This window comes from Orbicella franksi, chromosome 8 (genome assembly GCF_964199315.1).
Source record: "Orbicella franksi chromosome 8, jaOrbFran1.1, whole genome shotgun sequence".
In the NCBI taxonomy this organism is placed as follows: Eukaryota; Metazoa; Cnidaria; class Anthozoa; order Scleractinia; family Merulinidae; genus Orbicella; species Orbicella franksi.
The window spans coordinates 7540099-7553353 of NC_138152.1; the positions used below are offsets into that span (position 1 = coordinate 7540099).

The window sequence follows — 13255 nt, forward strand, 5'->3', positions numbered from 1 at the left end:
CCCGAATCAGAAATTTCATACTTTCATAATTTCATACATGTTTACATACTCTCATCTAAACACAGCTATCGACCAATGAGCGCGCGCGTAGTATCTCAGTTATTTTTATAAAATTCTAGTCTAACAACTTCGTCTAAACATTCTTTTCTTCCAGTCAGTTATAAAAGGTATGACTTTTATTTTCTCGAATTTGATTGATGATTCAGCTGCAAATTCTGAACGTGTACTACAGAGAAGTACAAACCCGGTTAGTTTGTTAATAAATATTATCTCGTATTCTTTGCAACTGTCATAACTACTTGCTGTCTTAAGTCTCTAATTTATCACATCGCCGATGATTCGTTAGTTTTAGTTCCCGCTGTATACTGTACTCACCAAGATGACTCTACTGATGGCAATGCCAGATGGAATATTAAGAATCCAGTTAACAGGTTCGTAGCTGACAAACACGAGTACAATAGGTCGGCCTGACTGGCCGCCGCTGACAATCTTGACCGCAGCATCACCGGCTGATGGGGGACGTGTGTTAATAACCTCGTACACAGCCAGTACGTGCACTTCGTACTGTGTGGAGCTGCTGCCAGGCGTACAGCTGTAGATTTGCCGGGGCGGTTGATTGTTATACTGTGGTTTGCCAAGAGCTGTATTAGAAGAAACCTCGATTCGACATCCAAATGCGTCAGCTAAAATTGAGAAAGGAAGCTTTAATGCATCAGCAAAAGAAGCCCCGGCAAGGGTGGGAACGGGGTATTGGTGTTTGAGTTTATGCGTATTAATTAATGCCGGAGTGCTTGCAGTTCACAGTGATTTACTCACTCTTTACGTGTTTTTGCGTCGTCGACGTTTAGATAAAATTGCGTGCTCTATTCATCAGATAAAACTTTCTTTACCTTCGAACGACCTGTAGTATTCTATCTTCGAATGTTTATTTTGAAAAAAATTGTTGTTAAGAGACAAAAACAAAATCATGTTGGGGCAAGAATTCAAGACACTACCTCAAAATTTCAAGAACTGGAAATTTGTTCTGATTAAACATCTATGCAAAATAGCATAAAATCTTAAAAAAAAAAAAAAAAATCAGTTTTTTGCAAACTAAAAAAATATGAATTTTTCCCTACCTCAAAAAGAGCTCAAAACTTGTCTTGTACATTTTTTGCTATATTTTACATAAATGTTTAACCAGAGGAGATTTCTGATTCCAAAGCCTGAAAACTGGGGCTTATTTTTCCCCCAAAAGATTTTAGTCAGCCAGGGTAAAATGAACTAATTGATTAATTTTCAACGATGTGCTTTTCTGTTCTAGCGGAAAAGTGTGATAATTTGCCTCATCAAAGAGCCACTCTTTTCTCTGGCAAAAATTTTTGCACAAACGAACTTACAAAAGGTAGTGTTACAGTTTTAATCCTGTTCGTTACAGAAACAATATCGGTCTTTCGGTAAAGGTTAGTGTATTTCATCAATTTCTCTTTGTTCAGGCGGCGCATCTTATGCCTTTCATATTGGATTGCTGGGTTTTAATCACTTTCGCAGTGCCTATCCTTAGAAAGCTCTAGGAGGGATTAGATTGCGAACAGAACTTATAAAAAAACACACTTCTCTCTGGCAATAATGGCGACTGTAGTGAAAACTATGTACAGTGTTAGCTTGTCAAATTAAAGTTAACAGCTGATGCTCTGTTTCAGTCAGAACTCCATCTTTACTTTTATCTAAACTATAAAGACCACATGGCGAAAATTTTTTCTCGTCATTTTGGATGATGATAATAACTGATTGTGTCTTATTTTTAGCCTTTGACATCTGAGCCCCTGATTTGTTGTGAGAGTAAAACAACTTACGCAAGCAAGTGGTATAGTCGTAGTCCTGTCCAGTACAAAAGCAGTATCCGCTTTTGCAGACGGCCTTCAGGGCTCCATATTTCCCAGGACAATAATTAATGCTACCAATGCATTTCTGTTGGGAAATAATTGGTTTGGGTGTGGTTGTAGGTATTGGTGGAGGTGGGGTTGTAGTAGCTGTGGTAGTGACTACGGTGGTTGTGAATCCAAGCCCTTGAATTAAAAGAAAAAACACAGAGAGAACTTTAGCAAACTACACATGATTATAAAACTCACGGCAAAAAAATACATGCTAAAAACTATCCTCATACTTCGACTTGAGGGTAGTGACTAAGAATTGTTGTCACTGGTGTTGCAGTCTGGAGGTGAAACAGTTTTCAGGTCAAAGCACACATAACAATAGCTTTCATTCGACGCCAAAATAAGCCAGGATATTAATTTGTCGCGAAAAGTTTCTTCTCCGAGAACCTATAAGTGAGCATCGAGGAACAGATAACAGGACATATATCCGAGCATATTTTTATAGTCAAATGCGGGCTTTTGTGTTTATTATGCTTCAAATATTTTTCTTAACACAAAGAGTTTTTAAAATTGAAGAATACCACTTGGAAATTTCTCAGTTTTAGAGGTGGACATATTCTGTCATGTGTCGCATTCAGACCAGTCGCGTGTGAGAAAAAGTATTTGTTGGATTACAAAGCTGCAAAATCTTTCTTTCAAATTTTAAAACTTTTTCCGGCGGGCTACGGTTCTTTTTAAATCATTCAACTTTTGTTTTATTACTTTATATCTATACTATAACAGTCGGCCATAAATAGAAAGCTTGTACCTTGGGAAGAAGATAACGTCAGTGACCATTGATCTGCTTTGTAAGTGCCAGTAAATGACGTCACTACACCATAAGTGTTGTGTATTTGTCTGCAAAGGAAGGAAAAGTACAGATTAATGCACATTTGCGCTCAATAACTTCAACGAAAATTAAGTGATTTCCTGTTCACCAACCTCAGGAGTCCCACTGTATCTCCCCCGCCTGTATCTGTACCATATCCCCTACTCCACTGTGAATTACGGGTGCCTTGTTTTTCAACCACTTGCACTTGATTCACATCTCCACTAACAGAACTTTCACTTATGTAATAAGCAACCTAAAAAATTAAGACACAAATATGGAAGAGCTACAGTGAGACAGTGAGGACAGGACATCCGCCTTGTAACAGTTGTGCCACCGACTCATGTATTATAGATAACATTAACTAAAGACGTGTCGTCATCAGTTTTAAGAACGCCGGATGTTCAACGAAGTAAAATACAACTCTTTGACAAGATTTTGAAGAGCTGTAATTCGTAATACTGATGATTTTGTGGTTTTAGTATTTAGCACTGACAGAAACTTCACTGAAAACTAATCATATTTTTTATATTCAGTCGGTCTTTAGAAAGGCTTATTGCCTTGTTGACCGTGCAGTGGTCGAGTACCTAGTACTTTATTGATATAATTTTTGTTTCCTCAGTATTATACATTGTATATCTTCTGGTTGAAACGTGATATTTCAAATATTCTAATGATCATGAACACTTTACACGTTCCCACTGCTAGACATGTTTTAACATCACACTGGTTTACGACTCTTTGATTCACGTTACACATACTCTTCGTTTACGTTCTCTTTTAATAAGCTCAGGTGTACCCAAGGGTCGATTTTAGGTCCTTTTCTTTTCTAATTTATATTAATGATATTGTTAAATCAACCAACTACTTTTCCGTAAGACTATTTGCTGATGACACTTCTTTAACTGCGACTGGTAAAGATTTAGACGTACTTTTACAGAGAATAAACTCTGAATTGCCTGCTATTTATGAATGGTTATGCTCAAACAGATTGACCTTGAATTTAAGTAAGACAAAATATCTGGTTTTTCAACCACGACAAAAAAGAAATTATAATTTACATATCCCTCTTAAACTAGCAGACCGGTACCTAGAACAGTCTTTCAGTGTTAACTATTTAGGACTCATTATTGATTGCTCACTGTCTTGGCACGACCATATCGATTATATAAGTAATAAAATTAGCAAAAGTGTAAATGTTATTGCAAACCTAAAACCCTATGTGACATCCCAATCCCTAACAAGTATTTAGTATGCACTTATATATCTCTGTTTAACTTATGGCTGCGTACTGTGGGGTAATAATTACGAGGCTCCATCGTCACAATTGGTGAGACTACAAAACAAAGCTATTAGAATAATTAACAATGTGCCACTTCGTGATCATATTACTCCCCATTATGTAAACCTTGGTCTTATTAAGCTTCCTGACATTGTTAAATTATGTACCTGCCAGCAATTATATGACCACTTAACTGATGAAAAACCGTCTAATCACACCTTATCTCTGGTATTTGAGCAACATAACTACGCTACTCGAAGTGCATCCTTACAACACTTAAATCCCGGTTTTGCCAGAATAAATATAAGGAAATTTTGCCCCACTGTTATTGGATGTTACTATTGGAATGACCTTCCTTTATCTATACGTAACTTGGCAACTAGAAAACGTTTTAAAAAAGTACTCTACCAGTATTATTTTGCTCAGTGTTAATTAATTCATACTTCTTCCTCTCCTATGTTAAGTTAACTTTTTCATCCTAATTGTTATTGTCATCTAAACAAGGGCATCTAATTAGCTTGCTATATTTTTGACCTTTTCCATTTCTATTCTTCTACTTGTTTACTTTATATCTATCGTTGTAATTTTAGAATGGAATAAATAAAAAAACAAAAACAAACTGGTTTACGACTGAAGAACTCTGCTCCTCTACTCAGAAGGAATCAGCAACATGTTAAGATATGGTTGAGATGAAGTGAACCAAAAAACTCAGATGTTAAAAGAATATGACTTCTTTTATTTTTCTCGATACTTATTGATTATTCAGCTGCAAATTCTGAGAATATACAGCAATAGTCTTGTCCGAAATTAATTTGTTCTTCTTTAAATTGTATCTGAAATGATTTGTTGGTTTAAGTTTCTCGTCTTGTATACTCACCAAGATGACTTTACTGATGGTAATGCCAGCTGGTAAATTAAGAATCCAGTTAACAGGTTCGTAACTGGCAAACACGAGTATAATAGGCCGGCCTGACTGGCCGCCGCTTACGATATTGACATTAGTATCACCGGCGGATGGAGGGCGTGTGTGTCTATTCCCCTCGTACACTGACATTACGTGGACTTCGTACTGTGTGGAGCTGCTGCCAGGCGTGCAGCTGTAGATAACGCTGGGCTGCTGGTTGTTATACGTGGCTTGCCAAGGGCTGTATTAGATTTAGTCTTGATTCGACATCCAAACGCATCAGCTGAAAATCAAAAGGCATGTCTTAATTAGGGTCGGCACACACAAGGGAACTCGATGCAGGGACAAGGCCCCTTTTTATGCGCGCATAGGCCGCAATAATGATGACGTGGTTTCCATTTGATTCCATATTTTACCGGCAGGCGGTAGAAATTTACAGTAAAACTTTTCTTCTCTTAACAAAGTCCGAGATAATCGCCTTTGATCAGCTCACAGTACAGTGTAACTGCAATTAAAACTAAAATATTTCAACGATGTGCTTTCCACACTTCTACAGGTGATAGTAACTATTATTATATAGCTAGTAGCTTGCGGAGCGGGCAAGATAAACCAAATCCTGCGCTGTGATTGGCTACCAGGGCGGGCAAAATGGCGATATCTTGTCCGCTCGGGATTACGTGCTGTGTGCCGCAAGAAAAACTTGTTCTTTATCCCATATAACAAATCCTTTATTGACCAAGCCTGTGCGGTCAAGATGGCTGGATATTGGCCTCGTTCTTTTGTTTTTTTTTTCCTGTTTTTGGACCTCGACCCCGTCTCGGCCATTAAACACGCAAAAATGAGTGGAAAAAAGAACTTGGTCAATCTCTAGCCATCTTGACCTCACGCTTGGTTAATAACTTATATATAATCCCGCACCAAAGGGCCATCTTTTATGCTTTTTATCTGACGAAGATTTTTGCACCAAACAACATACGCAAGCAAGTGTTATAGTCGTAGTCCTGTCCAGTACAGAAACAGTATCCGGCTTTGCAGACCGCCTTCAGGGCTCCATATTGCCCAGGACAGTAGTTGGAGCTACCCAAGCATTTCCGAAGCTGGCTTGAAACGTTGCCGGTCAAACAGGAAAGTAGGCCGATCAAAATACCGAGGGAAAAGGAATTCATGTTCTGCGGCGTGATCCTAGGTGTCTTGCTGTGAAGAAACGAACGTTAACGTTTAGAAACAACACAATGCACTGCACAAGGAACGAAGTCAACGCTTGTCAGAAAGCAGATCCTTGTACATGCTTTCAGTTAGAGTTAAATTGAACCACAGTGGGGTATTTAGAAGCTATGGCTCTGTCGTTTCCCAGATCTAAGAATTAGAGTTGGCCGTGGATTAAGAATTCCTATGGTAATAAACATTGCTCAAGAATGAAGGTTCGTAATCATCTGGTGCTTATTTTTTTACCCGTGAAATGCGAAACAGCTAATTTGTTTTCTCATGAATCGTGATTTCGTTAGAAGCCAAGAACACGATTTTTCAAACTGAAGATTTTGTTGTGAAATGAGAAATAAAAGTTTAATTCATCATGAATTATGCTTTATATATTATTCTGCGCCCGTTATTACATAATCGCGAGAACCAATTCTTTCGATCCTTTGGCATTTAGTTTTCAGTGGAACGCGATTTTTTTTTGCTGCTTGCCACAGAAAAGAAGCTTTGGACATCAAGTTTCAAAATATCATTCTTTTCAGCTGTATATATCATGAAAAAAAGAAAGATATTGCTAACTAGAACTTACCTGATCTCGACCCCCATTTTACCACACTCAGTAGATATTGGGCAATTTATATTGTCCTTATTCGAGCAAATTATTTCTATATTTTGGTCAACTAACAATCATATATTCGACCTTGTGTTTTCTACCCTAATGGTTAAAACTTCCTGTGAAACTTAAACAGGATTTGGGTGTTGAATTTCACTGAGTTCGAGCTCGTTGTCAAGACGAATACAAGTCTCTTTTCAAACAATATGTTTGACTCTTGCCTTATGTAGGAGTACTCCAAGCTTACGGCACGTTAGGTCTGATGGAGAAATCATCCCCTGGCTCGGGAGATTGGGCAACCACACCCCACGTTTACGACTTAAAATAATAATAATAATAAAATATTTAAAATAAAAAAATAATAATAAGCTTGGAGACTGGAATCTTTCGTTTCCTATCAGACCTAGAAGCAAACTTACATTAGACAAATAATGCAAATTGTAACAAACTCGACGAGCCTAGTGTGCGTTTTACAGAATGTAAAAACACTTGAGTTAGATTTGCAAGATTGAACAAGACGTCATATCGTATAATGTTTTCTTCAATAGCTCTGATTGGTTGCATAGAAACCAATAACACATGAGAACGTTAACGTTTGCCATCTACCGGAAAATTCTACTAAGAAGTTCCTTAATCCCAACCTTCCCTCTAAAAAAATAATTGTTTGTCTAAAACTACTACCCTCAAAACTTAACATAATTAGCCTAATACAAAAAATACACAACTTAGATTGTTGCAATTTAGGTTCAACTTACAAATTGTTTGGCGTAATATCTATAAACCTTAGCAATCAAATATTGTAAGGGATACCTTTCCTTTACGCCTTAACGTTAGTATCACCCACGTTGTTATGTAAAACAAAAGGGTTATTTTATAATCCTACAGTTTCGTTTAGCTTTCTGCAGAATCATAAACGATGTATTCGCTCATAAGCTAAACATTTGCATCATGTCTCTACAAGCTTTTCAATTCAGTTTCTGTCCACTGAAAATGGTTTCAGAAGATAAATGCATTTAAAAGATGTTCACGCGCTATAAATACATAGAATTTAGCACTGACTTCCAGGTGTTCGTGTCTATAGAGGACTGAAAACTTTTCAGTTTCCAGTTGGTCCATGAAATGTCTACACAGAAAGAGTTTACTTGTTGCTGCAGTTTGTCATTCCAGCGTTTAAACTCATTTCGTTACTCAAATGCACGTAAACTCACTTACCTCAGTCAGTGACAAGCCCTGTTATTTTGTGCAGTTTGCACCAAACGAGTAACGCACGAGATTTATAAGGCTCAACATAGCATGAAGAATGATGAATGACAATCTTCTGTACCGCGTGATTGGTTACGAAAAACAAACGCTGACGATGACTAAGGTCAGTAAAATAACATTCACTTTTAAGGCAGCCACAAGCTGACAATATAACTTATTTCCGCATTGATAAGAACTCTAATAAACATGAATCCCGCAATCGATCCTGATATAGCGTTTCTAGTTTCGTGGCACGTCCCTCACGAATTGTGGCGTTTCATTTATTTTCTCAGCCACATAGTTTCCTACCGGGATGGTTGTTACCTTTATAAAACGGTTTTTTATTGAGTGTTGTAAAACGAACGCCAAACCAATAACTTACCAATTAGACCACTCAGCCAATCTCAAGCCGCACTAAAACCAGAACCAAAACCAAATTAATTGCCTGATTAGTTTCGACACTCAATTGAAAACCGCTTTATATATAGGTTATATAGGTATGTATGGCTTCAAAGGCTATGGTTTATGAGCTATATTGGTCTGAATAGAGTATAGGTTTTAGCCATTTTAATCTGAAATAGGGTATGGTTTTTGCGCTCTGGTCTTGTTTCAAGAAGCTATTTCTTTATCATTAATTTTTACGCCAATCGTGCACGTGAATTAATTGGGTATGTTTCAAGACAGCTACATGACTCCAACCATGCACGTGCCGCAACGGCTTGTCAGGGCGCATACACCGACTTTGAGTCGCACCCAATATTTCTGGGAGTGCTCCTCTCAGCCCTCGTGGTTAGATTTCCCACCATCCGATATCATCGATAACGATAATGAAACACAACACGATTAACGTACAACACATCATCTCGAAAATACATACAGCATGATTTATTGGAATCGTGGAATAAACCGGACTTTATTGCTCCGTCCACATTACACCGGAGAGGTTTAAAAACGGCGTTTTCACTCTGAAAACGCATCAACTGTTTTCCGTCCACACCAAGCCGGAAAAAGTTGAGATATCGCTAGTCATTTTGCATTTGTGTTTGAGTAAAACTCGGTCAGGGAAATCAAATTATCATCTTGGTGTCATAATTTTCGAAAAGTTCCGTCTTCAAAATGCATTTTTTTCGTCCACACTAAAACGCAAAGCCGGCGTTTCCAAATTCTTCCTGTTTGAACAGCGATTTTGAAAAGCCCCGTTTTCGTGACGGATTACTAGTGGACGGTAGGCCTAGCCAAAAAATTAAAGCTGCGTTTTCGAATTTTTCCGGCGTAGTGTGGACAGATAAGTTTTATTACGTAATATACCCGCAGCAGGGCAATTTAGTAACACGCTCAATACATAACCAAAAAATATAAAAATAGTAACTAAAACTAAATATACGTCAACTGACAAATTGGTTTCCGCTCTCCCGCGCAGATGAATTACTTCACGCAGATTACTCATCAGTCCAACACTATATTTTTATGCTTAAAATTCTTTTGAAAAAAAAAAACTCTCTTTAAATGAATTTGTTGAAAAGGTAGCTTTCCAGTGGATAACAAAAAGGAAATCACTCTTCTTAAGGCAATGTAAATCTTTAATAGATAATTGACAACTGCGCTCAGGTATCCTTTCCGAGAGAACCAAGGACAGATAGTCACTTTAACGTTCGTCCGTACTGCTTTCGCTCGTTTGACCTCTTCAGGATCGTCATCCGTGTACCTGCCCCTTAGCCTCCGAGAACAGCATGTATGAAACATAATGCACTTGTTCAATATAGCCTGCCACCAGGCTCTTATACGCTGCGGCAGAAGCAACGCCTCGGTTGGTTCAAAACTACTTTTTGTTTAAAGTTTATTACATAACTCAATATTTTTTAAAGGAAAGGAATATTTTGTTTTTGTCTTGCGTGAGTGCGTGCTTATAAATATTTCCCATAGTAATGATATTTATTTCATTACAAAATCGTACTAAAAATAAATTGTAGTTTACTTTACTACCAGTAAATAAAGCTGAGAGCTGAAAGTAGAGGCTTGTAAATGTTGTATGCTATTAACTTAAGTGTCTTCAAAAAACAAACAAACAAAAAACGTAAATTAAATATTCTGTGCCCGGTTCAATACCGGCTATTTGCTAGAGATTTTATTACATAACTCAATATTCTTTAAAGGAAAGGAATATTTTGTTTCTGTCTTGCGTGAGTGCGCGTGTATAAATTTTCCTTCAGTACTCGTATTTATTTCATTACAAAATCATACTAAAAATAAATTTTAGTTTACTTTACTACCAGTAAATAAAGCTGAAAGCTGACGGTAGAGGCTTGTAAATGTTGTATGCTATTAACTTAGGTGTCTTCAAACAAAACAAACAAACAAACAAACAAGCAAACTAACTAAAACTAAAACTAAATATTCTGCGATTCAATAAAAATTCTGAGTAGCGACGGTTTTTTTACAGTAAATGAACGCGGCTATCTATACTGATCTAGTAACTGATAATGAAGAAATATAGAGTTAGTTGATTTTCATTATTTCTTGTTTTGCACTTAGAAGGTGATAGCGCTGTTTAATTGTACTGTTTGTGGGTAAACTGCGGTCCCAGTCGGTCTTTTTCGTTATCTCTTCCGCAGGCTAGCTCAATTTCATGCCTGCATGAGAATACGAAAATAGCTTGATACAATTTTCGTAGCTATTTACCTATTAAATATTTTACCGGAGTAACGATATTGATAGTGACTTCATGATATTGACATTGTGGGCGTCTGTGCTGCATAAAATAAAAGGTATTGGGAAATTTCTGTGTTCCTTTTATCGGCGCTGCATCACTGCTCCCTAAAAATACACGAAAACTTCCACGTATCTGTATATCTGCACTCCACTGAGAAAAACACTTGGAAATTCCTATGTACGTATAATTACTCCAGTGCTGCATAAAGGTTCAAGGAACTCTCCATTCTTCTTTACTTTCTATCAGCTCTTTGTTGCATAAAAATAAGTGAAAATGGTCATGTATCTTTGTATCCGTTCATAATAGAAAACAAATTCTTCGAACTTCTGGTCTTGAAATGTGAAAGTACATTACATCAGCTCTTTCTAAGAATACATGGAAATTTCCGAGTATCTCTAACATTGTTTATCACTATATTTGCTCACGAACAGTAAATTACTTACTTTACACTCGTGCTGACTAAACATATGTGGAAATTTCCACCATCTACCTCCTCATCAGCTATTGCATCTCTTCGGTTGCACATTGAAATATCCCTGCTTCTTAGCAACTTGCAACTGGTAAGAAAATATTCATGTATCTTTTTGTTTATGCTACTTGATGCATTAATATCAAAACATTCTGAGAAATTTAGGTTATTGCCCCAGCGTGAGGTCAAGATGGCTGGTATTGGCCGAGTTCGTTTTTGCCTGTTTATTGATCGTGACGTAGTCGAGATTCTAAACACGCAGAAACAAAAAATCAAAGTGCTCTATGAGCAAATCCGTATTGATTTACATGTGCCACCCTGAATTCAGATACCCTGAATTAGAACACTTGTGGCTTGAAATTCAAGGACGCAATAAACATAGTCACTTATTAATGGGAACCATATACAGATCCACAAGAATACTAGATACCCAACCGCAGTGGATGTCCCAAATGGAGAGCATGTTGGCGGATCTGTCAACTTCGTGGGACGGTTTATTGCTTGTTACTGGGGATTTAAATATTGACGTGCTGAAGCCAAATGCGCCGTTGACAAAACAGTATACAGATTTATTGAACACATTTAACCTAACACAGCACGTGCAAAAGCCAACAAGAGTTACACCTCACAGTGAGACCTTGATTGATCACATAATCTCAAATGATCCTAAGCGTGTTACACATGTTGATGTTCTTCCTTGCTCAAATGTGAGCGACCATGATGCACCTTACGCGTGCCTCAACATTCGTGCTGAGCGCTTTGTTCCAAGGTTTAAAAGGATTCGAAAAGAGCGTGGGTTCAAGGAAGAAGAGTTCGTTCGCGACTTTACATCCCTTCCATTTAGTGTCATTCAGGCAACAGATGATCCTGAAGAAAAGCTAGAGATGTTTACTACACTCATCTCTGACTGTATTGAGCGACACGCTCCACTGACACGCACAAAGGTCACACGGCCACCAGCTCCCTGGTTACATGATGAGGAAATTGTAGGTCTTCAAAATCAGAGAAATGTACTAAGACACAAGGCACACTCGTTAAAAACACCCGATGCCTGGCAAGCTTTTCGCGACGTCCGTAATCGTCTGAAAACAACGATCAAAGAGGCGAAACGATCGTTCATCAATACGGCATTATCATCAACGAAACCGAAAGAGGTCTCGCGTATTATACACCGTACTTTGAACCCATGTCCACAGCCTTTACGTCTGGATGTCAATGAGCTTAACAAGCATTTTGCCGAAGTTGCCCAACGCACCACCGGAAATGCAGACGTTGACGTAAAAGAAGACCTACTGAACTTTGTTGATAGCTTGCAGCCATGCCTGATGGGGGAAAGATCATTCACTTTGCGCCACGTTAAATATGAAGAGGTCCTCAAGGAAGTCAAATCAATTCGTTCCGATACATCGACAGGACCTGACCAAATACCAGCTAAGCTCCTAAAGCCTGTAGCCGACCTGATTGTAACACCTTTGACAGACGTGATAAATTCCTGTATTGTCACATCAACATTTCCCGACGCTTGGAAAGTTGCGAGGATAACCCCAATCCCTAAGACCAGTGGCCCTACCTTCAGTGTATCAGACGTGAGACCGATATCAATACTTCCGGTCCTTTCAAAAGTTTTTGAAAGACTCGTACACCACCAAGTCATCGATTACATTGATTCTCACTTCCTGTTAAAAGAGAATATCTTAGGCTTCAGGAAAGGACACTCAACGACTACTGTTCTATTAGGGATTAGAGATGACATTATTCGCGCCATGAAGCGAGGAGAAGTTACCCTCATGGTACTAGCCGATTTCTCTAAGGCGTTTGATACCATCAAGTACAAAACTGTTCTTGAAAAGCTTAGCCTGTTGGGCTTTTCCAAGGAATATCTTAAATGGACGATCCAATATCTTACAGGAAGGAAACACTTTGTGCAAGTCGACGACAAAACGTCAGAGCTTTGTATGGTGAGTTTCGGCGTACCTCAAGGTTCTATCATGTGGCCACTCATTTTCAATCTCTACGTGGCTGACCTTCAGTCATATGTACGCGGAGTTAAATGTCATTAATATGCTGATGATACCACATTGTACACACACTGCAAACCAGCAGATCTTCAATCA

At 38.2% G+C, this 13255-nt stretch overlaps 1 protein-coding gene and 1 pseudogene across 3 annotated transcripts in view; both read right to left on the reverse strand.

Annotated features, from left to right (window-relative positions):
• Nucleotides 1-13255, reverse strand: part of LOC145495481 (uncharacterized) — a 38891-nt gene that overhangs the window by 5516 nt on the left and 20120 nt on the right. For both annotated transcript variants that reach the window (XM_081475109.1, XM_081475107.1), the window contains exon 10: nucleotides 376-683. In XM_081475109.1, the coding sequence (XP_081331235.1) occupies nucleotides 376-683 (308 nt within the window). The remainder of the gene's footprint in view (nucleotides 1-375; nucleotides 684-13255) is intronic.
• Nucleotides 2483-6487, reverse strand: LOC145495551 (uncharacterized; annotated as a pseudogene). Its single transcript, XR_014050433.1, has 4 exons — nucleotides 5887-6487; nucleotides 4884-5193; nucleotides 2838-2980; nucleotides 2483-2753 (listed from the first exon to the last, which is right to left on the reverse strand). The product of XR_014050433.1 is annotated as an uncharacterized LOC145495551 (transcript).